This window comes from Chionomys nivalis, chromosome 21 (genome assembly GCF_950005125.1).
Source record: "Chionomys nivalis chromosome 21, mChiNiv1.1, whole genome shotgun sequence".
NCBI lineage: Eukaryota > Metazoa > Chordata > Mammalia > Rodentia > Cricetidae > Chionomys > Chionomys nivalis.
In genome coordinates this window covers 31442888-31467335 of record NC_080106.1, presented here as the reverse complement: position 1 = coordinate 31467335, position 24448 = coordinate 31442888, and the positions used below count along the sequence as shown (strand labels likewise).

Sequence of the window (24448 nt, the reverse complement as noted above, 5' to 3'; positions counted from 1 at the left end):
GGTAATTCTGGGTGGGGCCGGAGCAAGTGGAGGTGAGTGCTTCAGGCAGGCTTGGAAAGGCCAGATAGGCAGAGAAGTGGGTGAAACCACAGGCTCCATGTCCTGGATGGGAAGCATGGACAGGCTCAGCATTCAGACTGCCAAGGTCGGGATGGGACCATGGCGACAAGGCTGCGTGGCTGTGGGATAAGCACTTGTTCCCCCTGAGAGCCTGGATCTCAGCATAAATGGGACAGTGACAGGGGTGCTCGTCTCACCAGCTGGTTGGAAAGACTGGTGAAGGACTGCTGTGAAACTGGGCCGTCACCCTTCCAGTGACCCAAGCATGTCAGTGACGTGTGTGTACTTGGCATGGCTGCACCTCACACTGACTGCCTTCAGTCTCCCCTGCATTTGTCTAAAAGGGACAAAGTAGGTAAGAGCTAAGGCTGCAGGGGCTGGTGGGAACTAGGGTGCCTCTCATCTCCTGAGAGCCTCTGCGGCCACGTGGGAGCAGGGGCTGTGCGGTCAGAGGTGCTGACGGCTCAGGAGAGGGAAACCCACATTTGGACGGGCAAATTTCCCAGGACTAATATTAGCAGAGCATTAAAGATTTTCCTTAAGGCACCATGTGAGCCAAAGCTAATGCATCTGTGGGCCATGACCCCTAGGTGACTTTGACTGAAAGTAGCTGTGACCCAAGGAAGCGCTGTGAGAAGAGCCCAGCCTCCACCCTCCACATCCCCCAGATGCTCCGAGCCTTACTCTGAGGCTTCCCTTTCCCAGGCCTGATCCTCTGTCGGCTGCCCCTCTCCAAGCAGTCTGGTGGGAAGATAGGGACTTCGAGGAGGCCCCTGCTCTGCACTATCTCTCTGGAGGTGCCAGGGAGTCTGGGGGAGCCAGGGCTCTGCTCTGTGTCTGGAAATAGCAGCTGCCAGTGGGGGCCTGGCTTCTAGCTCCTAAGGGTCAAAGGGCAGCATTCCCAGTCTTTCCTTGGGCCCATTTCCTGTTTGAGAGAGGAAGAAGAAAGATCCCTGGCAGGAGAGGGTCCTTTCCTGTTGGGCTGGATCCTGGGGACAGCTTTCCAGGGGTGTGTGAGATAGGGTGGGGTTGAGGGTTGCAGCTGCCTTTTTCTCCCTTCACCCGGGAGCCCAGGAGGAGACCTGGAACTTCTGACACCCCACCAACACCATCAGTTAGGCCTGGTGAGGACAAAGACTCAGCCTCTGAGCTCTGGCTCCCAGCTGGGGTCCCTTGGCAGCCTCATTCCTTCCTTGGTCCCCAGGGCTCACAGCACCTCTGAATCCCAGCAGTGTGGCCTCCAGGGACCTTCCTGACCAGATCACACAGAGATAAAATGTTTACTGCAGCTCTCCACTCTGAACGGGAAGCCTTTTTATGAGCTCAATTTAACTTCTCTTGGTGCTAGGCTGAGCCCTAGCCCTCTTGCATATTCCTGAGTACTGGAAGCTCACCACCCGCCCCTGGACGCAACCCTGACTTATGCAGATTCCCTCTGACTTTGGGAAATTTAAGGGTCTGCGGCTGTGGCTCCAATACCGATTTTCTTCATATTCTATATAAATCTGCTAATTAAGTTTGGAAATTAGATGTCAAAAATAAAATTATCATCTGGGTGTGGTAGTACATGCCTATAACCCTAGTACTCGGAGACTGGGGAAGGGGAACTGAGTTCAAGGACAATCTGGGCTGCATAGTTCCATACTAGCCAGACCCTACTTCAAATAAACAACCAAAACAAGGCTTCCTATTTCCTTTGAGGAAACCTCCCCCAATCAGCTAATCCCACAGCAACCAGCTCTTCACCCTGCTAGCAAATCCTCCTGCCCAAGGTAAACCTCCAAGAATTTTTTAAAGTAGTTTTTTTAGTTACAAAATTTATTATTATTAGTGTGCACCTGTAGAGGTCAGAAGACCTTTTTCTCTTTTGGTTTTTCGAAACAGTGTTTCTCTTTGTAGCCCCATCTGTCCTGGAAAGAGTTCTGTAGACTAGGCTGGCCTTGAACTCACAGAGCTCCATGCGCCTCTGCCTCCCGGGTGTTGGGAGGCACCACCACCTGGCTGAGGTCAGGGGACTTTAAAGGGCTCATTCCCTCCTTCCATCTTTATGTGGGTTCTAAGGATGGAGCCTAGGTTCTCAGGCTTGCCCAGTGTTTTCCCAGCGAACCACGGAACACTAATCTACAGGTGGAAACCCCGAGGCTCACAGAGGGTGAGGGATGTCCCAGAGGGTGCAATCAGTAAAGGGAAGAGCAGAGATTGAACCGGCGAGGGCATGGAACTGAGGCCCCTTCCTGTGCACATCAGACAGGCACCACACTTCCTTTCCTGGACCCCAGATCGGTCAGCCACTAGGGTACTCATTCGTTCATGCAACAACCCTGGACTCCAGTTCAGCGTTAGGTGCAGGTGATGTAGACCACCATGCCTCCTGCAGTTTCAGGACTCCGCCTTGAGAGCTTGAACGCCATTTATTACAAAAGTCTGAGTTCATGGTATCTTATTATGAATAGCCCCTCCAAGACAACCAAGCCCCCCTCAACATGTTCCATCCCTGCATGAAGTCCTATTCAGGTGGGGTCTTAAGAACTGAGCACTGGGCTACCCTGTGTTTATAAAATCGAATGGGTCCAAGCAACCCCAGGCCTATATACAATATACATATCCAACAGGATCCCCATCAGTGGGGGTGTGAGTGGGTGAGACTGCAGCCTTCCTGGGAAAGGAGGAAGTGGTCCACAGCAGGGGGATGGGACCCAGGGGAGTGCAGAGAGCTTGGCCAGCTGCACAGTTTGGTTTGAGTGGATGCTCAGCTGGGCACCCGTGGCATCGGGCCAGTCCTGTTCCGCCCTGGATGTTCTAGGCCACCTGGATTTGCAGGTCCTCATCCTCGTCGAGGTCACTGGCTCCATCTCCTGCTTCCTCGGTGCCAAATCGGGTACTACGGATCTTCCCAAAAAGGGGGGCGTTTTGCTGCTGCCTTCGGAGCCTGAGGGGTGGGAGTGACAGGTCAGAGCAGGAGTCACAGAGCATCTGTGCTGGTAGTGGCTCCACCCTTTCCAGCTACAATGCACTCAGATGGGGGGGACTGCTATTGCCCCAATTTATGCACAAGGACAGAGGCACAAAGAAGTTAAATGACTTGCCTAAAGTCACTCAGACAGGAGATAGTGGGGTTGTCCTCTGAGCTGCAGTGCCAGCTCTCGTGTAGATGGCGGACTCAGAGGTGACTGGGATGGGGTTGGTCCCTCATAGGGATCCAAGAGACAAAGGAATAGGGTGTGGAGCGCACTACGCTCCTAGTGTCTGCTCAGCCCTAGTTCCTCACGGTACAATTTCCAAACGCAAAATGTGCTAGACAAACTTCATCCATACGATGAGGAGGAGAAGGTGGAGGAAACACACTGCCCCCAACAAGACAGTTGCTCCGCGCATCTTACTGGAAGGCATGAATTATTAACGAGGCAGGGAGGGGCAAGAGTGCGGCTCCATTACTGCACAGTGATTTAGTGCGCTGTCCCGGAACATTAAAGCAAGAAAAGTTACAAACTAAAATGAGGCAGCAATCCTGGGTGGCCCTGCTCACCCCGGCAGAGGTGCTGGGGAGGCTGAGCAGAGCCAGGCTGCCCATTTTGGGAGTTTATGGCTCCCCAGGAATGTGGCTGAGACTTCTGGAAAGCCCCAGGCTGTGGGTGACCTGTTGGGGTGTGTATGTACAGGGCTGGACCGTGGGGAGCTGGGCATGGAATAAGCCCGACTCAGATCAGTGCCTGGGCCCTATATAAATTTCAGGTGTCACTCCAGGCTATGGGGAAACGGGAACTCCATTCATTACGCCACATAACCGTGAGGCCTGGCTCCAAAACTTCTCCCAACCACAAGCTTTCAGCACACAGTAGCACTAGGTAGATGCTCAATAAACCCATTGCTGACCATCAGGAGATTCCACTAGGCCACCCACTATTGGGCAGTCATAGAAGGGCTTTCCTTTGTCTTCTAGTCCTGAGAGGGAAGAATCGGGCCCCTTCTTTGCCTCACAGTAGGTTCTTGACACAATTATCTATCTAGCCCACACGTATGTCCCCTTCCAGGAGAGGCAATGAGAGTGGCCAATCAGTAAAAGAGCAACTTAGTATTTGTTGGTCCAGATGCTCCCCCCTACCAATCTTCATGCAGCCCAGACTAACCTCCAATTCCCTCTGTAGCTGAGGATGACCGCCAATGTCTCTATCTTGAGTGCTGGCATCACACCCATGGAACCCCAGGTTAAGTTTATGTGGCGCTGGGAATCAAACCCAGGTGTAGAATATTTGCAGCAAGCTGCCAAGCTACATACATCCCCCGTCAGGTGCAAATGACACCATAGCCTCTGTTGGCTCGGGTGCTTTTTAAAGATTCAATAAGCCCTCTTACTTCCACAGTGACTGGTCTCCATTTTACAGTGGGGAGAGCTGACCCATGACGGTTCAGTGTCCTAAGATCACCCAGTGTTTCCCCTACACAAGAATGCTGGTTGCAGGACCACAGGTAAGAAGGCAGGTATGGGTGTGGCCACACTAGCCACATGCTTTGGGGCTTCTTAGCTCTGATTCTGGAGGGCCCTGCCTGAAGTGCTTTGACACGTCCAGGTGATCCTGGAAGTGAAGTATACGAAGAAGGCAGGATTTCGAGTGTTGGGACAAGGCGTGGGGACAGGAAAGGGGACGGTGTGCCAGGTGGGCGGATCTAAGCACCTCTCCACTTCCTTCAGGGGCCGACAGTTCCTGCTATAGCTGAGGGACTTGGCCTCTCACTCTCTGTCATTCCCTGCCCTTCAACCTCTCATATTCCTGCTGACCCTGGGGTCACCCATCCCTAAGACCCTGGCGCATGCAGCTTCCTGCCAAGGACTCCCAGCATCACTGGCCCTGCCCAGAGCCTGGCCTCCTTGGCAGCTGGCCCATAGCCCAGCCTCCTTGGCAGCGCTCCATGAACTCACACCACCGGCTGGCCCACCCGAAGGAGACAATTCCAGAGCCTACAGATGGGCTGTCTTCCTGCAGCTACTCCCTACCAGCTTCCTGGCCCTGGCCCTTCCTGTTCAGAGGGGACAGGATTCAGGCCCCAGGAGCTCTTCCTTCTTGGTCTTCCCCTCTGGCTCTCTTGAGAGTTCTGGCCCTTGCCCTGTGCATTTATGGTCTTCCCCGCCCTGCAAAGCACCCCTGCCCACCTGGATTGCAGGTGTTCCAGCTGCACCTGCAGATTCTCGCTCTGCTCTGTCTGCTCGTCCAGGGACCGCTGCAGCTTCCGTGCCTGGTTGTGGGCCTCATCCAGCTGGGTCGAGCAGGACAGAGAACAGGAGGATCAGATTGGGCAGAGGCCGCCTGGCTGCTCAGTCATATCCCCTGTTCTCTGTGCCCAGTTTCCAGCTCTTATTCCTGAGGCTCCCTTCCTCAGGAACTTAGGACCACTTCCATTCTGTTCTCCATCGCTGTCGGCCTCCAGCCTCCAAATCTACCCAGCATGCATCAGTCTAACCAGCACCTACTCAACTGCCCAGCCACATAGCTTCTCCCCCCACTCACCTGCTTCTCATCAGACGCCTTTCATGCCCTGTCCATTCACTCAGTATACCCATCACCCAGCAGCCACCTGTTCCTCTAGCTCATCCATCTGTCTGTCTAATCTTCCATGCACGTGGAATCCTCCTGCCTTCCACCTAACCATCCACACCGCCATTCACCTCACCTCACCCACTATCCTTCCCCTCCACCTGCCGTCACCCGCTCCCCACCTTAGGTGTCAGCCCCCCCTCCATACAGCAGCACAGGTGGGCATGCATCCCACTCCTCTCAGGGCTGCCGGTACTTGCCTCATCCTCAGCCTGGGCCAGCTCTTTCTTGAGCTCCTCCACCCGCAGCCGCAGCTTCTTTACCTCCGTCTCGTGCTGTTCCACACGCCGGTTGGCGTGTGCCAGCTCTGCCACCTTCTCCTGGAACTGCTTTTTGAGCTTGCCATGCATATGCTTCAGATCTGCCAGCTCCTGCAGGGGTGGGAAGGCTCAGGTCACATGCCCACTCAGGGAGTTCCGTGGGTCAGTCAGGTAGCGGGGGGGGCCTGGCATCTCCTCTACAAGAATGTCACACTTTAAGGCTCAGTGATCAGCTGGGGGCTGGCAGTGCCATCTAGTGGGGTCAGAAGGCTGGGTGGGTGACTCAGTGGCTCTACTTGGATGTATACGTGCAATGAGCCAGGAAGGTGTCCAGTGGGCTGGGGAGCTTCAGGTCAGGGTCTGGGGAAGCAGTGAGGTCTACAGTCTTGGTAACAAGCCTGTGTTAAACTTCTAAGCTGGGGATGAGCCAGACTGCGGAGTAACTGTGTGTCACGGGAGGAGAGCTGAGGTCAGAGTGGGACAGCCAGGAAGAGAGACGGCCACCCCGCTCCGGGGTGTCTCAGTTCCCATCTACAGAAGGAGAGGCGTTCAGCCCTGTCTTTACTGTCTCCTACACCAGCTACAGGAGCGTCTGGTTGTCTGCCACCCCTTGCTGCCTTGGGAACTGCACTGGCTCCCATCCTCTGTCACCACCTTCCACCAGGCAGTTGCCCACCCCACTCTGCTTACTGCTCTTACAACACAGCCCACAGTTCCTGCTTCCTCTACCTGGGTCCCCATTTCTTCTGTGACTCCCCAGTTCTCGCTCTACCCTCTGGAAAGTCAGTTCACTACCAGTTACCTCCTGTTTACCTCCTGTTTCTCAAGCTCATGGCTCCGCGCCCACCCCTAAAGTCTTTAGGACTAGGCCTAACTACATGTGATGAGAGCAATATGTCCTTCTAAGCCACCAGATTCATGGAACAGGTAGACACACCTGTCTGTCCACTGCTGTCACTATCAGACAGCACGTGTTCAGTCCATGTAGCCACCATAATTACCAATGGCTTAATCTTATAGTTGTTTAATAAATGCAGTTATAGGTTGAGTATCTTTTTTTTTTTAAATATTTATTATTTATTATGTATACAATATTCTGTCTGTGTGTATGCTTGCAGGCCAGAAGAGGGCACCAGACCTCATTACAGATGGTTGTGAGCCACCATGTGGTTGCTGGGAATTGAACTCAGGACCTTTGGAAAAACAGGCAATGCTCTTAACCACTGAGCCATCTCTCCAGCCCAGGTTGAGTATCTTTTATCTGAAGTGCCTAAGCTCAAAAAATTTCAGTTTTCATTGAATTCTCTCTGTAGGCAAGGATGACTTCCTGCCTCTACCTCCTGGGCACTGGGACGACATCACAATACGTTACGTGGTGCTGGGGATGGGACCCAGGGCTCTGTGCATGCTTGGCAAATACTCTACCAAACTTTATCTTCAACCTAGATTACAGAATTTTTGGACTTTTGGGGTATTCACATATATATCATGAGATCTCTTGGGGACAGGACCTGGGTCTAAACATAGAATCCATTAGTTTCGTGAATGTCATTAGGGCCTGATTGTAATTTTCTGTAGTGTTTTTATTGCCCTCGCATTTTGACTGGGACCTACCACACCTAAGTGTGAAATTTTCTGCTCTTTTGAGGCATCCTGTTGATGCCCAAAGTTGGGGGTTTGGGAGCCTTTTGGATGTCTGGTTTGGGGATCAAGGAGGCTCAGCCTGTACTGCAGTTATACACATGCAATATACATATACATACAATAATTGTTTGATTAGCTGGATGGGGCCCTGGGCATTACCCCCAGCCCCACCTTGTTCTTCTCGAAGAGAGCGGCCTGGCTGGCTCTCAGGTCACAGTCCAGGGCACTGGCATTCTGCCGCCGTCTGCGGGCCAGGGCCTCCTCCAGGTCTCCGACCTGTGCACGCAGCTTCTTGTTCTCCCTCTCTAGGCCCAGCTTCTCCGTCTCCAGCCTCTCTCTGCGGCCCCACTCGGCTGCATTTTCTGCCTGAAGCCTTTCCATCTGCAACAGCAAGGGATGCAGTGAGACTCCTGGGGGACAGGGGTGGAGAGACAAGCTAGATGTACCCCCCCCATCCTGCAGCCAAAAATGGCACCAGGAAGCAGATCCAGCTGCAGCAGCTATAATTACGCTGGGCTTTTTTTTTTTCATCGTGTTCAGGATGTGGGGGCGCTTCTGGGTTTTGTTTGGGAAAGGGGGTGCCTCCTCCTGCAGGCTAGGCCCCTGGAGTGTGGCTGGCCCTCACAGCACAGCGCAGGCTTCTGTCTGTTTTCCACAGATTGCTCAATAGGTCCCCTGAACTCCTGAGCCCCAAGCACTGCCCCTCCCTCCTGCCAGCCACTCACCTCACCCCTCAGCTCAGCCATCTTGCGATCCATGCTAGAGCGCGCACCCAGCTCATCCTCTAGGTCTTCAGACATGCGGCCCAGTTCATCCTGGTGTGTCTCCTTGAGGATGCTGAGCTGCAAAGACATCGCCCAGCCTGGTCATGAGGACCACCAGGATATAGCCCAGAGGCAATGCTGGATGAAGGTGAGTACCAGCCAGGGTAATGGGGGCCCCAGGGGACCAGAGCAGGCTGAATCTGGCCACTCGGTATTTCAGATGTCTGTCCCCTCCTACCTCATCACAGTCTGGCCTATTGGTACCTGCACGTGACTTGGTCAGTTCACTGTCCATCATGGGGATCAAGAGTGAACTTTAACAAAGTCAACTCAACCCTAAACACATACCAAAGCCCCTCTGAGGTTTTTCTCAGTCCCTTTAGACAGTCCGCCAACTCCTGTGTTCTCACAAAGACATGCAACATCACGTTCCTGTGTGCTCCTCCCATCCACCTGGCCTCATCCCACTGCCCACGACTGCAAGCCTAGGGAACTTGCTTGCCTTCTCCATGGCTCTCAATGCACACTGGTGGCTCTAAACACCAGTGTGCATGTGTAGACATAAAAACTGCTGTGGGCACTTCTCCAAGCTCTGCTTCCCACAAGCACACAGTGAGCCTCTAAGACAATGCTGTGGAAGGAAGCCAGGCACAAGAGTATTTTTCTGCTTGACTGTACATTGGTGCTCCATTTGTGTCCTTCTGCAACTATACTTGGTAGTCTGAATAGTGTGGGGCCAGGTTCCTGGACCCCAAAAGAAGAAGAGAGAGTCAAGTAGGCAGGGAGGAGCCTGGGACTCTTTTAGGAGCTTGAAGAGATTCCCAGGGAAGACCAGGTCTGGACAATTTTCCTATGCAAGTCTCTGCTCTTTGACCTCTGTAATCCCAGAGGATCCGGCAAGGCTTTCCCAGGATGGCTGCGCCCCCTGGTGGCCATACCCAATCTGTATAAGAGGCAGAAGTGGAAGCCAACTTCCCAAACTCAAGGGCCTCACTGCTAAGATAGGAAGGTGAGGACACAGCTCCTTTGACGGCAAGGAGCTTCAATTTCACTTGACATACATACATCTGGCCACAAACCCTCTGAAATCCTACCTCTGACACGATTCTCCAGCTACACTAGTCTTCTCTGTATCCAGCAGATATATTGGTGTCTGCCTATGTCAGGACTGCCGCTGTGAGCACCCAGATCCCTTATCTTCTCACAATGAGAAGCCCCTTTAGGTCTCGGTCTCACTCCAAATAGCGTCTTGTAGGGAGTGGAGCAAGGATGTTGAGACAGGGGCTCACTCTGTCTCAAACTGGCCTTGAATTCAAGGCAATCCTCCTGTCTCAGTGTCCCACATGGTAGGATTACAGGTGTGACTTGCAACTCCTGGCTCAGATGTCATCTTATAGAGACCCTCCTCGGCCTCTTCATGCCATCTCCTTCATGTTATTTTCCCCCCACCCAAGACAGGGTTTCTCTGTGTAGCCCTGACTGTCCTGGAACTCAGAGATCTTCCTGCTTCTGGCATTAAAGGCATGCACCACCACTGCCTGGCTCTTCATGCTGTTTTGGTGCCTTCTCAACACACAGACCTTAGCTGCCAGGCTGCCAGCATCTCCCTGCCTGCACTGGTGCTGGTACTCAGAACCATGGCCAAGTGAAGGGATTCCACCCTAACCTGTCCCCAAGACTAGAACTCGCCAGCATGCACCACCCGGAGGCCCCCTCCCCCCAATAGCCTCCAGCCTTACTTGCTTGAGCATCTCCTGCTTGGTCTTGCTTAGCTCCTCGTATTTGATCTTCCACTGGCTAAGCTCCCCCTCCAGCTTCTCGATGCTTCTGCTCAGGGCCAGTTTGTCCCTGGGTAGGGGAACAGGCAAGCACACGAACTTTATCAGATTCCTTTTGTTTTGACTTCATGTTTCAGGGGCTGTATTAGCTTGATTTGGTTGTTGTTTCAATGGTAGACTGTATTCTCCTACATTCTGCGGCTAGAAGTAAGATGAGGTGTGGGCAGGGGAGGCAGTCGGGAAGACGCCGCTATTTCGTCTTCTCCCCAGCTTCCGCCGGTTACTGGTCCCTTTGGCTTTCCTTAGCCAAAGATGCAATGATACCCACAGAGGCATCATTCTGACTATCACCACAGGGCATGCTTCCTTCCTCCCCTGACCCACGGAACCCCAGGCTTTATACACGCCTGGTGAGCACTCTACCACTGAGCTGGTCCCCTCTTCCCAAGCCCTTATTTTGATTTTTTCAAAAGTAAAATCATATGTGTGAACCAAGTATATAATCTATATGCTTATTTCCTGGTCATCAGGGCTGCAGAATATTCATAAGCATCAGATCATACCCTCTAGATGCTGTCATCAAAGTTATTGATGAGCTATACATTCTAAATCCACTGGTCAGCTAAGTGCTCCGCCCACCCACCCACTCTTCTACTCCACAGTCTCTCTTGGTTCCTTCTCCCTGCAGATGGCTCCCTTTCCTCTCCTCCCACCCCTTCCTCTAGCCGGCCTCTGAACCTGACTGAGCCAGGACTCCACGTCATAACCTACTCCTTGCCCATCCACTTCTGATTCTCAGATTCCTGGCTTTCAAGGTCACTTGTCCATTGAGGACCCCTGCCTTTTACCTTTAGCCCAGATTTGCTGGGGCCTCCAGATCCATCCATCCACTCACAAACTACTACCTTCCTGTGCCAAACACAACTCCTCTAAAACCGACCTCCCAACTTCATTTCCCATTCCTGCTTTCCTTGAGCCCACTACCCTCTGCCACCAGAAGTTTGGGATCACCAGAGACTACACAGCAAGCTCAAAGTCAGCTGGGGTTCATATACTGAGGCTCTACTTTATAAACAAAGGATGAGGGATGGAGAGATGGCTTGGAGGTAAAAGTACTTGCTGCTCTTATGGAGGACCCAGGTTTGGTTTCCAGCATCCAAAATGGAAGTTTACAACCATGTATAATTCCAGTTCCAGGGGATCCAATACCCTATCCTGGTACCCATGGGCACCAGACAGTCACATGGTACACATACATAAAAATCACTCACACACATAATTTGTTTTTTGAGACAGGGTTCCCTGTGTAACTAACTGCCCTGGATGTCCTAGAATTCACTCTGTAGACCAGGCTGGTCGCCAACTCACAGAGATCTCCCTGCCTGTCTCTCTGGTGTTTGTATTAAAGGTGTGTGCCGCCACCACCACCCAGCAAAGAAGGAACACATACAATAAATTTTTAAAAAATCTTGATTAAAGCCGGGCGGTGGTGGCGCACGCCTTTAATCCCAGCACTCGGGAGGCAGAGGCAGGTGGATCTCTGGGAGTTCGAGACCAGCCTGGTCTACAAGAGCTAGTTCTGGGATAGGCACCAAAGCTACAGAGAAACCCTGTCTCGAAAAAAAACAACAACAAAAAAATCTTGATAAAAAAAATGAAAAAGTCATAGTAGTAGTGGATTCACTCACTACTCTAAAATCTTAGATTGTGGAGCTGGAGATTTAGCTCAATGGTAGAGTGCTTGCCTTGCAAGTCCAAAGCTCTCTGGCTGGGTTCTTTTCTCATCTGGCAGGGGCTGGGGAGGGGGCTGGGGCAGGGGGGAAATGACAAAAAGACCAAACAAAACAAAAACAGAAACCCAAGCAACCCCAAAAACCAAAACCCCCCAAATCACCCCAAGGTAACTAAAATCCGAGCTTGTGCCTCAGTAGATTTCATGTAATCACCTGGGATCCCAGGGTGCCCGGCCCCAGGCCCGACCTTCCCCTCAGGACTCACTCTCGTTCCTTGAGCAGCACCTTCTGAGATTCGTCCAGCCTCAGCCGCAGGGCAGTCAGCTTGGAGGCATCCTCCTCTGTACTGGCTGTGTCCTCCCAGGGCAGGCGGTTGCGATCCTGGCGGCCTGAGCTAGCCCGAGAGCCCCCAGCCGCCACACTGCAGGTGTCCCAGCAGCCCTCAGGCTCCTCTGCTCTGCTCTTCAGCAGGCTCTCTACCAGGTCCAGCTCCTGTGGGGACCAAGGTAGGGACTGCACCTGGCCCAGGGCCTCGCCCTGGCCACCATCCTCATGGCCATCTCTGGCCCTGCTCTGGAAGGAGCTTGCTAAGTAAGTGACCTGGGGCAGGTGACATAGGACCTCTGGGCCCTGGTTTCTTTTGCTGCTTACTTCATTCATTCTCTTTCTCTGGGCCTCTTCCTTCACATCTTGGAAGTACACTGCCAGCCCCCAGAGTTTCCTATATCCTGAGAGGGCCCCGTCACCCCAAGTATGCAATCATTGGGTGAACTAGTTGGAACAGATGCTGAAGTGGGGATTCCTACTATGGCCTAGGATTCCAATTCAGGGGCAAACATGGTCACAGGGAGATTGGTGGCTCCGAGGACTTCTGAAGGACTGACCTCCCACCCAACTGACCTCAGGTGGTCCTGGCGGGGTACTCTGGTTACTACCTGGGACAGATGGAAATACCAGAAAGGAGGATCGCAGAATAGAGTGCCTGGGCTGGTGTGTACACACTACAGACCTGAGGCTCCCTACACTGTCCCTAGAGACTCTGGGGCTGTGAGGACAACCAAACCATAAGAGGGCAAGAAGAGGATGAGGTCCTGGTAGCTATGTTAGAGAATGTCTTCAAATACCAGGCCACAAGGAGAGGGCTAGGCCAGAGAGGAGGGTGTCAGCTAAGAGTCTCATTGCTAGGATCCGGTCTCCCGGGGACCAAAGCCCATGCCTTGCCTGCGTGGCCTGCCCTGGTACCATTATCCTGTCCCAGCCATACTACGTATTACCACTCACTATCAGGAGCAAACCCAGGAGCTGGAGAAGCAACACAGACCTTGCTTGGTTCTGCATCTTCCTGTCTCAGGGACTGCTATATCGACTAAGGAGATAATATATAGGCACGAAGTTAAGGGTATAGATACCACTACTCCCCAGGCTCAGCAGGCCTCCAATCTCCCAGCTTTTGTAATGACCACCAACTACCTACTATGGATTCTGGCACTTCCCACAGCTGATGTGAATGCCTCCTATCAGTCTGGACTTAACTAACTTCTTTGGGGGAAAGCTTTTCTGACGCCCCTCCCAAAGGCCTGGCTCAGGACCAGAGAGCCAGCTCTACCACTAATCTAAGCCAAGTCCATGGATCTCTCCCGTGCTTGGTGTGGAAGATTCTTTGATTTTGATGACATCTAAGGTATGTGGGGGATGGGGGACAGACCGCCAGAACTTGGAGCTCTCCAAGACAAGATGATCTTTACCTGCCCTTTCCACTACCACCACGTGGGGCTAACAGACTCCCCACTGGAAACCAGATCCTTACTAGTTCTTTTTCATTGCTCCCTCCCACCTGTGCCCCTGTGCAAGGCTGGCCCAAATGCCAGCCTTCTTCTAAGCCGTGTAGTTGGGCGCACCTGGCTACCAGGCGGCCTCTCCGCCCCGATGTCGCGCACAGGTTCATTCTCGCGCTCAGGCTCCGGGCCATCGTGTGTCTTGTCCACTGCACCACGTGCTCCCCGCAGCCGGGCCAGCTCGCGGCCGCGCGCCTCGCACTCGCCCTGAGCCTCCTGGCGTTCCCGGCGCGCGCCCGCCAACTCCTTGGTGAGTGTGTCCAGGCGCTGGCGCAGTTGGCGCACCTCCTCGCGCGCACGGTTGCGCTCGGCGCGCACCTTGCTCCACTTCTCGCGCCAGTTCGCCGTGCAGTCGGACCACCAGCGCATCGTTTTCTCCATTTGCGCGGCTCGTGCGCGCGCCTCCTCCAGCTCCCGCAACCGCAGCTCCTCGCGGCTCTCCCAGTCGCCATCGGCCAGCAAGGCGGGCGCGGGCAGGGGTAGCGCGGGTGGCGGCCCCGGTGATGGTGTGCCGCTGGGCGGCGTGGGTGGTAGCGAGTCGGCAGGGCCCATGCGATCGGGGGAAGGGCTGCCCAGGATGGTAAGTAGGCTGCTCTTGGACAGCTGCGGGGATTCCGCCAGTCGCGGGCTCGGGCCGTGGCTCATAGTGAGGCTGGGCGGGCCTTGGGTGCGAACTCGTCAAGGACGATGCGGGACAAGAGACCTACATGATACCACTGTGTGTGATGGACGTCGCGACTCAGCCGCGACCCACTGCTCCCTAGGATACCCGTCTCGGTCGCCTCTTCAGACCTGAGAGAGAACACAACCATTATTGGGCTGTGACCCCCACTGACAGTCACCCAAACAGCCAGCCCTGTGCAGGCTTCAGGGGAAGAAGTGGGCAGTAGCGGCAGAAGCAGGAGGAGGGAGGTGTGTTCCAGGGCAGCCCCAAGGAGGCTACCCTTCAGCCACTTTCTCCCTGGCTCCAATTCCCCTCATCCCTTCAAGGTGGTTGATCCAAACCCTTGATTTGTTGTCTGAGCTTCAAGTAAGCCACTGGGCTTTTCTGGGCTTCCACTTCTCCTCTATGGGGGCAGGGTTCAGGGTAAAGAAACCCAGGATACCTTCATCAGAGTGCGCTTCAGGTTCACCTGGAGCCTTGCTTAACAATTAGCAGGTCCATGGCCCGGGGTGTTTGGCAGGTATACAGCAGAGACTACATTTCAGGAGTTCATGTTTGGGGCTTGGGAATATTCAAGTAACCTCTGGGCAGGTCCAAGTCTCTGTCTCCCCAGCCCCTCCATGGGACGCCATTAACAAGCCCTCTCATACTGAGCTATGGCCCCAAGCCCGTGTCACCCTCATTCCTTAAGGTTCCATACGTATCTCAACCCCAAAGGCACTGTATGGACAGTCACCAGACAGCCACAAGGACCCAGGCTCTCGTTCCTGACAGGCTGTGTACCCTTCCTTTCTGACTCAGTGTCTCGGCCTGTGTGATGAGTTGGTAGCTTTGGCGCCCACAAGCATCTAGACGTTTCTGCACACACAGACACATCTGCGAACATACGAGCAACCCCAGCCACACAAAACAGGGATAATGACACATACAGTCAGAGGCGAACCTACGGGCATACAGCCATACACGCATAGATACAGATACACATGTATACATATACCAGCACGCTAATGGACCCCCAAAAATACACTCTTAAGGGAACTCTGAGCACACACTCCTTCTTCCCCGTTTTCCTGGCCCAGTTCCACTAGAACAGCCCTAAGAGAAACAATACGAGCATCTGCAGGGGAGAGGAGAGGAGGGAGTTGGCAGGAAGCCCAAGCACAGTGTTGAAGTTCGGTCTTCCCACAGCCCTACAGTAGAAGTGTGGCAGTGGGGGCTGCTGCCACATCCACGGCCTAGAAGCTGCCAGGCCTGGCATAGGGCTCTGCTTGGCTGAGAGAGGACTCCAACTGGCTCCTTCCAGAAATTCTAAGCCCCTGGCACAGGAGCAGGGCAGACATCATCCAGGCCCCTAATGGCTTCCAGGCTGGGGCCTCCAAAGTCAGCCCTGGCCCCTCTGGGGTGCACGGTGGGGGGAAGGTAGGAACGGTGGGGCAGGGAGGCTGTGAACACCTTCTGCCTTTCTCCAGCAGGCCCAGAACAGGTATGCACATGCACGGGGGAAGAGGTGGAGCACACCCACCCCACCCCCACAAGCACACCTGTGCAGACCCCTGCGCAGCTGGCCTCTGCCTAGCAACACTTCCCCGCCCCACCCCCTACTCCCATAACAGCCTTGGAAACACTCAAGGAGCTGTGGAAACCCAGGTACACGGAGGCCCTGCTCATGCCTCATGCTATAGATAGGCAGGCAGGGTCCAGCTGCCTGTCACTTGCCCCTCCCTCCCCAGGGTCGGTGCCTTTTTCCTGTGGTGACATTATGGGGGGTAGGCTCCTGATTACTTTCGGCTGCTACTGCACTCCGAGGAGCAGCTCAGGGTGGGGACAGCGCCCACAGGCTCAGAGAGTGCCTGTCTACATCCCTTCCAAAACCAGCCAGCCCACTCTTCCAACTTGGATGTCATTAGGAAATGTCCTGATATGCCCTGTACCATCCCGCAGCCATACCTGGCCAAAGACCCCTTCTGGCACTGCCTGCCACTCCGTAGGGACATCCGTGCCACCTACAACTTGGTACTTGCCTCAGGTTGGCTAGTGGGATGGAAGACGTGGAGCTGTATTATACGGCCTTGCATCTAAGCCGAGCAGCAGAGCTAAGCAAGTCCCGGAGCTCCTGAACCCCAGCCATAACTCAGTTCCTGCCTGCTCCAGGAAGGAAGGACACTTTGATTGGACACTCATTGCAGGCCACAGGTTCAGCGCTGTCCATAGAGAGTGGCCACTGTCTTCTTTTGTTCACAGACTCATTGGAAACCTCTTCTTGTCTACACCAGCAAACTCCTGCATATCCCTCAGGACCCACCTGCATCACTTCCTCGTCTTTCCTAATCTCTGGGTATTTCATGCCAGTTTTCCTGAACCCCAACTGACTTGTTTTGGGGAATGAACATACTGTGACGCTATCAAAGGCTTCTTGGTCTTGTTGGCTATCTGAACAGAGCTGAGCCGGAAAGGATGCTATGTGAATGTTTCCTGAGCTCAGGGAAGACGGACAAAGCTCCTATTAAGGGATCAGACAGTTTGGGAGAGTTGTATCATCCCATAAATCAGAAGTCGGTTTTCGGCCCAGTGCTAATATAAGTAGGTGCCTAAGCCCATCCGTGGTCAAGGTCAGACTCAACACATCTGAGCTCTTGCCCGAGGAAGTCTCTTTGACTGAGGGGAGCAGGGAGATACTCAACTTTGTATTCCATCCTCAGTGTTTGGTTGGTTCTCTCAGTACCCGTGGAGAAGAATGAGCAACACTAAGACCTGGACGAGGGCCAGCTGAGGGGCTGGGGTACCCGAGGACCTCTCCACAACTCAGACTCCTCCCACGTCCTCTTAGAATCTTTCAGGTGGACTCTGGGCTAAGCCCAGGGCCACAGGCCTAGCTGTGGGTAGGGATTAGAGCCCAGTAGGAAACCACAGGGGGACTGCCTGATTGGATAAGTGCAGGGCCCAAGGCTGGTCAGCCCACAGACTGTGGGATATTGAGAGAGCCCAGCATACAGTTGCTGGACCTCCAGGAGAGAAACGGAGGAGTGGGAGACAGCAGGGAGAGCTAGGTCTCCAGACTGGAACAATATTGAACTGAAGAGTCACAAAAACATCCTAAGTCACAAATTCCAACATTTCCCTTACAGCAGGGTCAACCGAGGCCTAGATGGACAGTTACTTGCCTGCCACAGCACAGCATCCTAGTAAGTAAACGGGGTAGGAAAAGTGGAATTGGATGCCTCTGAGGCTGGGTCATGACTACCTGAGGAGCACCACCTCCCTGGGAGCACCGACTGGGGGGATCTTCAGACATGAGGCCCACCAAACAAATGCAACTTGGATAAGGGAAAGTGAAAGCCTTCGTGGGTACCACCGACTCCAGCCCTAGGACTCAGCAACTCTTGGGATGGCACAGTCGTGTACAACAGATGTTAATCCTAGCTTCGCTATCGATATGCCGTGTGGAACGTGAAGGTTCCTGGTCTCTGGGCCTGTTGTTTCCTTACGTATAGAATCGAGAGGCACCAACATGATTCTTAAGACCTCCGGCAGGTATGCAGACTCCGCGCCAGTAAGAACCAATCCAACTCCCACAAAAGCTCAGGGCCGAATAAGGGACATATCTCACTTACACACACTGAAGCCGCGGGATGGGAAAGAGGCATGCAGACTTCACCCCGGCACTGCCAGGGCAGTGGGCTGCTGAGGCCCCTCCCTTTTCTTAGCCCCGAGCCCTTGCTCCACCTGTCCCCATTACTTCCCGAAGTTAGATTTCTGCTTTCCAGGGCCCAGTGTAGCCTCAGTCCCTACTTGGTCGCCCCTTCGCGGGCCACTAGCCCCGCTCCCCCTAGCGGCTGGCGGGGGTGCGGGGGTCCCGTGGTGCAAGGCAGGTCCCGCCCACCCCACCGCGCGACTTCCATTGGCGGTGCCGAGGGTCTGGGAGTGAAACCGGGCTCTGATTGGCCAGTGCCACCCGTCCGTCCGGCACTCGCCATGGTGACCACGTTGGGTCCCCCGGGAGAGTTCCACATTCCGCCCCCGCCCGCCGCCCCTCCCGGTCCGGCCGGCATTCCACGGGCGCCCCCTCCCCCACTGTCCGGCCTCGGGACCCGGCCCCCGCCGGGGCGGGGGCGGGTTGGGGGACCCCCAAGAGGGGACTAGAAAGTTGGGCTCAGAGTTTGGGGTTCGTCGGGCCCCGCCCCGGCTCCTGTCCCGGCAGCAGAGCTCGTCCCGCGGGTGAGAGGCTCCGGGCCGCAGCAAATCCCCGGCCGCCGTGACCTCTCGCCCCGCGATCCCCTCTCACCTCGGGTCCCGGACGTCCGAGCTGCCGCGCAGGGTGGAGAGGGCGCGGGGCTGGCTGCAGCGGCCGTCGGGAGGGCCGGGGGAGGGCCGCCGAGTCTCCTCCTCCCGCCGGGGGAGGGGAAGGGGAGCGGGCGGGGGCCCCGTGTGGGGCGCGGCCTGCGGCGGGCTGGGGCCAGGCCGCGGGACCCCCGTTGGCTCACCCAAGCGTGGGATCTTCCACGCATCTTCCACGACCTCGGCTTTCCCGCCAACCAGGGACAGGAGTGGGCACCACGGGCCCACGTGGAGCGTCACCAAGTCCTCACTTTGGTTAACTGCATTCTTCCCAGTGCCAGCGTTGTCATCGACTGGACCTGGGCCAAAGAGTCCATGTCCTCAACGGGCCTCAATTTCCCTTATTTGTACAACCAGAGTGATCTCAGGCCTATAACGGAGCATGATGGGGACCTACCCACACTGTGGAGTTTTTTTCCTCTGTGCGATGGTGCCTGGCAGTGTGGGGTCGAGGGCGGGCTACCTCTCTCCTGGGGGGTAGAATGTCTAACCTTGTCGAGAAGAGGAAGATCAGGCTGTGTCTCTCCACCACATCCTGGTGCGAGGTCTTTCTGTCTTACATAGAGGACCAAAAAGTCACAGAAATGTCCGAGCAGCTAGGCCACATTGATGATTGTCTAGAAAAGATAAAGACTGTGAAGATAAATGAGTCATACCTTTTGATTAAGAATGTTTCGATTCAAAGACAAGGTCTCCTGAGTAAATTGGGAGCATGGGAACCTTGGGAGAGGGTTGAAGGGGAGGGAAGGGGCAGGGAGGGGAGCAGAGAAAAATGTAGAGCACACTAAAAATCAATAAAATAAAAAAATAAAAAATATATTGGGTATTTAATAAAATGTGCTGTTAATGCGTAAAGAATGTTTCAATTCTTATTGTGGTCATGTGCTTAATAGTTTGTGAAGAACCAATCAAGTATGAGTGTTGAAGACGGTTTTTCTTAGGAAGTTGGGCAGAAGCAGCCTTCCTAGCTGATTGGCTATAAGAATTTTTTTTTTTTTCCCAAACTATCAGGGCTAACCAGCTATGGTGGTGCACACCTTTAATCCCAACACTTGGGAACTTTAATCCTAGCATCTGTGAGTTTGAGGCCAGCTTGTGCTATCTACATAGTGAGTTACGAGACAGCCAGGGCTATTGTAGAGAAACCCTATCTTACAAAACAGACAAGGGCTGCCTCGGAAACGAGGATCACTTTGAATCCCCCCCCCCCCCCGCCCCAAGAGCACCATGTGTATATCTGGTGCCCTCGGAGGTCAGAAGATAGGGTCAGATCCCCTGAAATGAGTTACAGATAGTTGTGAGCCACCAGGAGGGTGCTGGGAACCAAACTGGGGCCCTCTGAAACAGCACCCCGTGCTCTTCACCTCCGAGCCAGCTCCTCAGCATCTTCTGAGAATACAGTACTTGTTTTTGAAGGCAGTCACTTCCCCCATAGACCACTCTGTGGTCTTCTGCTCCCTTTTCTGCTTCGCCTCCACCGACTTCGTGAAATCCCACAGATTTTGCAAATTCTGTAGTTTCGCTTGTCGCTTGCTGTGTGGGTAGTGTGTGGCGGATGCTCGACAGCCGCTGTAATCTGCGGGAGACGTGTTTGGGTGGGAATGCTTGTGTTTAGCGTCAACAGATTACCAGCCTACAGATCCTCCGGGGGCTGCCCTCTGCTTCCCGTCCAGGGGCAACTTGGGAGATCCACACATTGAAAACTCAGGGCAAAGATGTCTTCTTTTTAGAGTGGGGAAAATGAAAAGTCAGATTGGCTTTTGGCTCAGATAGAATCTCACAGCAGTGAGCTGTCCCTTTGAGACAGGATGTCCCAGCGGTGACTGCCCTGAATCAAGAGCTCTTTCCGTAGTGTTTGGAGGTGGTAAATGGTGGGAGGCTGATGGTGTATTTCATCACAACTGAGCCCTCTCTCTTTGGAGAAGAAGTGCTGAATACTGCCCTGGTGTGTGTGTGTGTGTGTGTGTGTGTGTGTGTGTGTGTGTGTCTGTTTTGCATAGGGTGTGTGATGGGAGCACTCACTCATGAAAAGCTAGTATATGTTAGCCATAGGCTGGACAGCCCCCACCAGTTACCTAGCTGCACAGCTATCCTGTGTACTGGGTGTCATGTCATGGTGAACCCAGTTTATATCAGAAACATTGGTTGCCTTAGGTTCACCCTGGACGTCACAGAGCCCATATCTCTCAGTTTGGTCACTGTCACTTTTCCAGGCATTTCTGGTGAAATACTAATCTGATTTTAGCCTCCCCCACCAGTGGACAGGACATAGGGTTCTGTCTTTTAGACTCAAGATGCTGGAGACTGATATTGGCCTGTATTATCCCTTCTATACCCCTGCTGTTATCTTTGCCATCAACACATTGACTTTTTTTGAGTCATTTTACTTTTTAGAATGTAAGTATATTTTAAGGGAATGCTTCATAGTATTAGAGTAAATAAAAGATCCGTGTGTAAGTTGCTATAAATAGAAGAAAATCCATAAACATGAATAGCATTCAAACAAAATAATGCTCTTAAAATTTAGTTAGAAAGCTGTGTGTGGTGGCATATGCCTTTAATCCCAACACTCAGGAGGCAGAAGCAGGCAAGTCTCTGAGTTCAAGACCAGCCTGGTCTACATAGTAAGTTTCAAGCCAGCCAAAGGTTACATAGTAAGACCCTATCTCAACAAAATGAAGTAAATAAAATTTAGCTAGAAACATTCTCTTTGTCCAAAAAGATTGTTTGTTCACTCCTGTGCACTGGCGGTATTAACAGCAGTCAGGAAGCAGCAGGAGCCCCTGCCCACCCACAGGTGAATGAGTAGAAAAACTGTGCCTATACATAGTGGAGTATTATTAAACATCTTAAAAGGACAGTTTTTTCAAAGGTTATATAGCCCAGGCTGGCTTGGAGCCTTTGATTCTACTGCCTGTTCCTCCGAGGACAGGAAACAGGCTCCTGTAGCTCACTTTGGCCTTAGTACACAGCTAATGACAACCTTGGGTTCCTGGTCCTCCTGCCTTGGCCTCCCGAATGCTGGGATCACAGGCACGTGCCATCAACTCCATCTGGAAGGACATTTAGTATAACATGACTGAATCTCGATGGTGGGCACTGTGGAGTCAGCCAGTCAGAGAAGGACACACCCACTGGGTGATCCTGGTTATAAGAGTCTTACAGTTGTTGCACTAACAGAGACATATTAGAGTGTTTCAGCCAGGCGTGGTGTTGGCACACCTTTAATCCCAGCACTCGGGAGGCAGAGGCAGGTGGATCACTGTGAGTTCGAGGCCAGCCTGATCCACAGACCGAGTTCCAGGACAGCTAAACTGTTACACAGAGAAACCGTGTCTCAAATAAATAAATAAATTAAAAAAAAGAAAAGAAAAGAAAGAGTGATTGCCAGGCCTTTGGGTCTGGTGAAAGGGGCACTGTGTTTGGGAAAACCAAAAAGGCTTGGGGATAGACAATGGTGATGGCTGCACAACAGTGTATTACTTCATGCTGCAGAACTCTATAGCTATAAATGGATAAAATTTTGTGATATATATATGTATATGTTACCATAGTTAAACTTTTAAATTGAGCTTTCTTTTCTTTCTTTCTTTCTTTCTTTCTTTCTTTCTTTCTTTCTTTCTTTCTTTCTTTCTTTCTTTTTGACAGACCAGTGCTCAGCTCATTCAGTCTGTGGCTGAGGCTGGCTTTGAACTGAAGGCCTCCTGTAGCGCCCTCCTGAGTGCTGGAGTTACAGGAATGTGCCCACCACCAAGCTCAGCTCAGGGATCTTGCTTTCTGTGTTTAATAAAAGAGTGAAAAATGTGGGGCAGGGGTGGGAATATACGTCTGGGTTAGAAAACCTAAAACCTAAACCCCAGCAGGCACAGAGGTAGTCCCAGCTACTCCAGAAGGCTGACTGGAGCCCAGAACTCCTGGGCTGTGGTGTGCTATGGTGATTGGATGTCCCCACCAAGCGCTGCCTCAATATGGCTACTGCCAGGTTGCTTTAGGAACCTACCCAAATCAGGAACACAGCAGGTCAGAACTTCTGTGCTCATCAGAAAGAGGCTAAAGACATTTTGTCTCTAATTGGAGGCTTCTGATTGCCACCAAGAGTGGGGGAGACTTGGAATGCAAATGACTCAGTCACGGTGTTAATCACCTGTTCTCATGTCTAGTCAGGCTCACAGTCCTTCACAGATCCCCCATGGGGCGGAGGCCCTTGTCAAGGGATGGCGAAGACCTTGAGCCCACCTGAGGAAGGCACCGATTTGTCTCCTCATGCTGCAGACTCCACAATGGTTTTGGGGGAGCAGAGTGTCACAGCTGGTGCAGAGCAGACATGCCATGAATGTGGCTGGTATGGACAGAGCTGGGCAGGAGTAGGAATTGGCTGGAGAGCAGATCAAGAAGGCAATAGGGAGCCATTTCTGGCATCTGAACATGAGAGTGAAGGTGAGCTCTAAGGTGTTGTATGCAAGGGTAGCAAGCATCCCAAGCTGAGGCAAGAACAGTGAGGTAGGAAACAGAGGGACTATGGGGACCTGGGGATCAGAGCAGGAAGGAGTTGGCCGTTCAATTCTGTCTTGGAGGCAGCCAGAGAGACCGCTGATATGAAAGGCCAGTAGATGAATGTCTGGTTATAATGGCCAAAAACCAAAACAAAACAAAAAGCTAAAGCAAGGGGACAAGGGAGCTAAGGGTGTGGTTCAGTGTGCAGATACTTGCCCTGTGTGCACAAGGCCCTAAGGTTGAGGCCAAACACCACAAAAGACAATAACAAGGCAAAAAAAAAAAAAAAAAAACAACATCCAAAAAGGGTAAATGCTTATCTAAGTCACCCAGCGGGAGTGTGGCCAAGGAGTTGAGACACAGTTGTAGCAGGGTTCCTGCAAAACCTTTGATGGCATCTGGGGGTGGGGTGGTGCCCCTTTTTCCCTCTGAGCCCACTGCACCCACTGTGAGCTGTGCTGTGAGCTGGTTTGGGTGATAGAGAGGAGGGACACTGTGCTGGGACCTCCCTGCTTTCTCCCTTTGGCTGGATCTCTATCCTCCCCTCCATCCCCAGGAGTAGAAGGGCATGTTGTTGGGTCATGGTTTCCCCAGATTTGGATAGACTGGGCAAGGGACAGCATCTCTACTCCCCATCCCTGAATCAATTCCTCATCTCTTTAGGGCTCTGTAGAGAGCAAGGCTGGTGTTATAGGGTAGGACTGTGGGAGTTCTGGCTAACGGAGAGGCTGGTCAGCTTCGCTTCCCTTGCTGCTCTGGTCATACTTTCTGAGCTCTGCCCTGGGCTACCTGGAGCTGGGTCCTTATCCTCTCTAGGCGATCATCTCAGCACCTGTAACACTTGTTGGTCTTACTGTTGATATGTCCCCACCCCAAGATATTACTACCAGTACCTCCATCTTATAGAGGGGATATTTAATCAGTTTAAAGACATTACCCCCACTCTCCTAGCCCGTGGGAGGCTTGGAACTTGAACCCAGCATTTCCCAGCCTTAGATCTCTGGATCGATCCCACGGGTTGTCATGCAGTCACAGGCCATTTTCCCCTTTCTATAAATAGGGAAACTGAGACTCAGGGAGGAGCCATAGCTTGCCCAAGGTTGCAGAGCTGCCAGCCAGCATCTCGAACCCTCCACGTTACCACGCTGCCCTTCCTGGCACATCTTTGGAGTTCCAGCCCACCCCTACCCCACCCCCTCCCAGGAAGTACGGCAGGGGCCCCAGAGTGAGCTCAAGGAGACCTTGGTTTGTCCAACGGCTCAGAGGAAACAGAGGCTGCTACCATGAAAG

The 24448-nt window shown here is 53.1% G+C and overlaps 1 protein-coding gene across 2 annotated transcripts; it reads right to left on the bottom strand.

The window, feature by feature from the left end:
- Positions 1 to 1964: 1964 nt before the first annotated feature.
- Positions 1965 to 18674, bottom strand: Ccdc102a (coiled-coil domain containing 102A). 2 transcript variants are annotated; one of them, XM_057753791.1, is made up of 9 exons: positions 18612 to 18674; positions 13729 to 14457; positions 12096 to 12322; positions 10059 to 10167; positions 8281 to 8397; positions 7727 to 7936; positions 5852 to 6022; positions 5210 to 5313; positions 1965 to 2989 (listed from the first exon to the last, which is right to left on the bottom strand). In XM_057753791.1, exons 2-9 carry the CDS (start codon positions 14308 to 14310, stop codon positions 2860 to 2862), a joined length of 1650 nt encoding a protein of 549 aa, XP_057609774.1. In that variant the 5' UTR covers positions 14311 to 14457; positions 18612 to 18674; the 3' UTR covers positions 1965 to 2859. The 2 variants fall into 2 exon arrangements, with proteins under 2 accessions (XP_057609774.1, XP_057609775.1); XM_057753792.1 differs by lacking the exon at positions 18612 to 18674 and adding an exon at positions 17941 to 18047.
- Positions 18675 to 24448: the final 5774 nt, after the last annotated feature.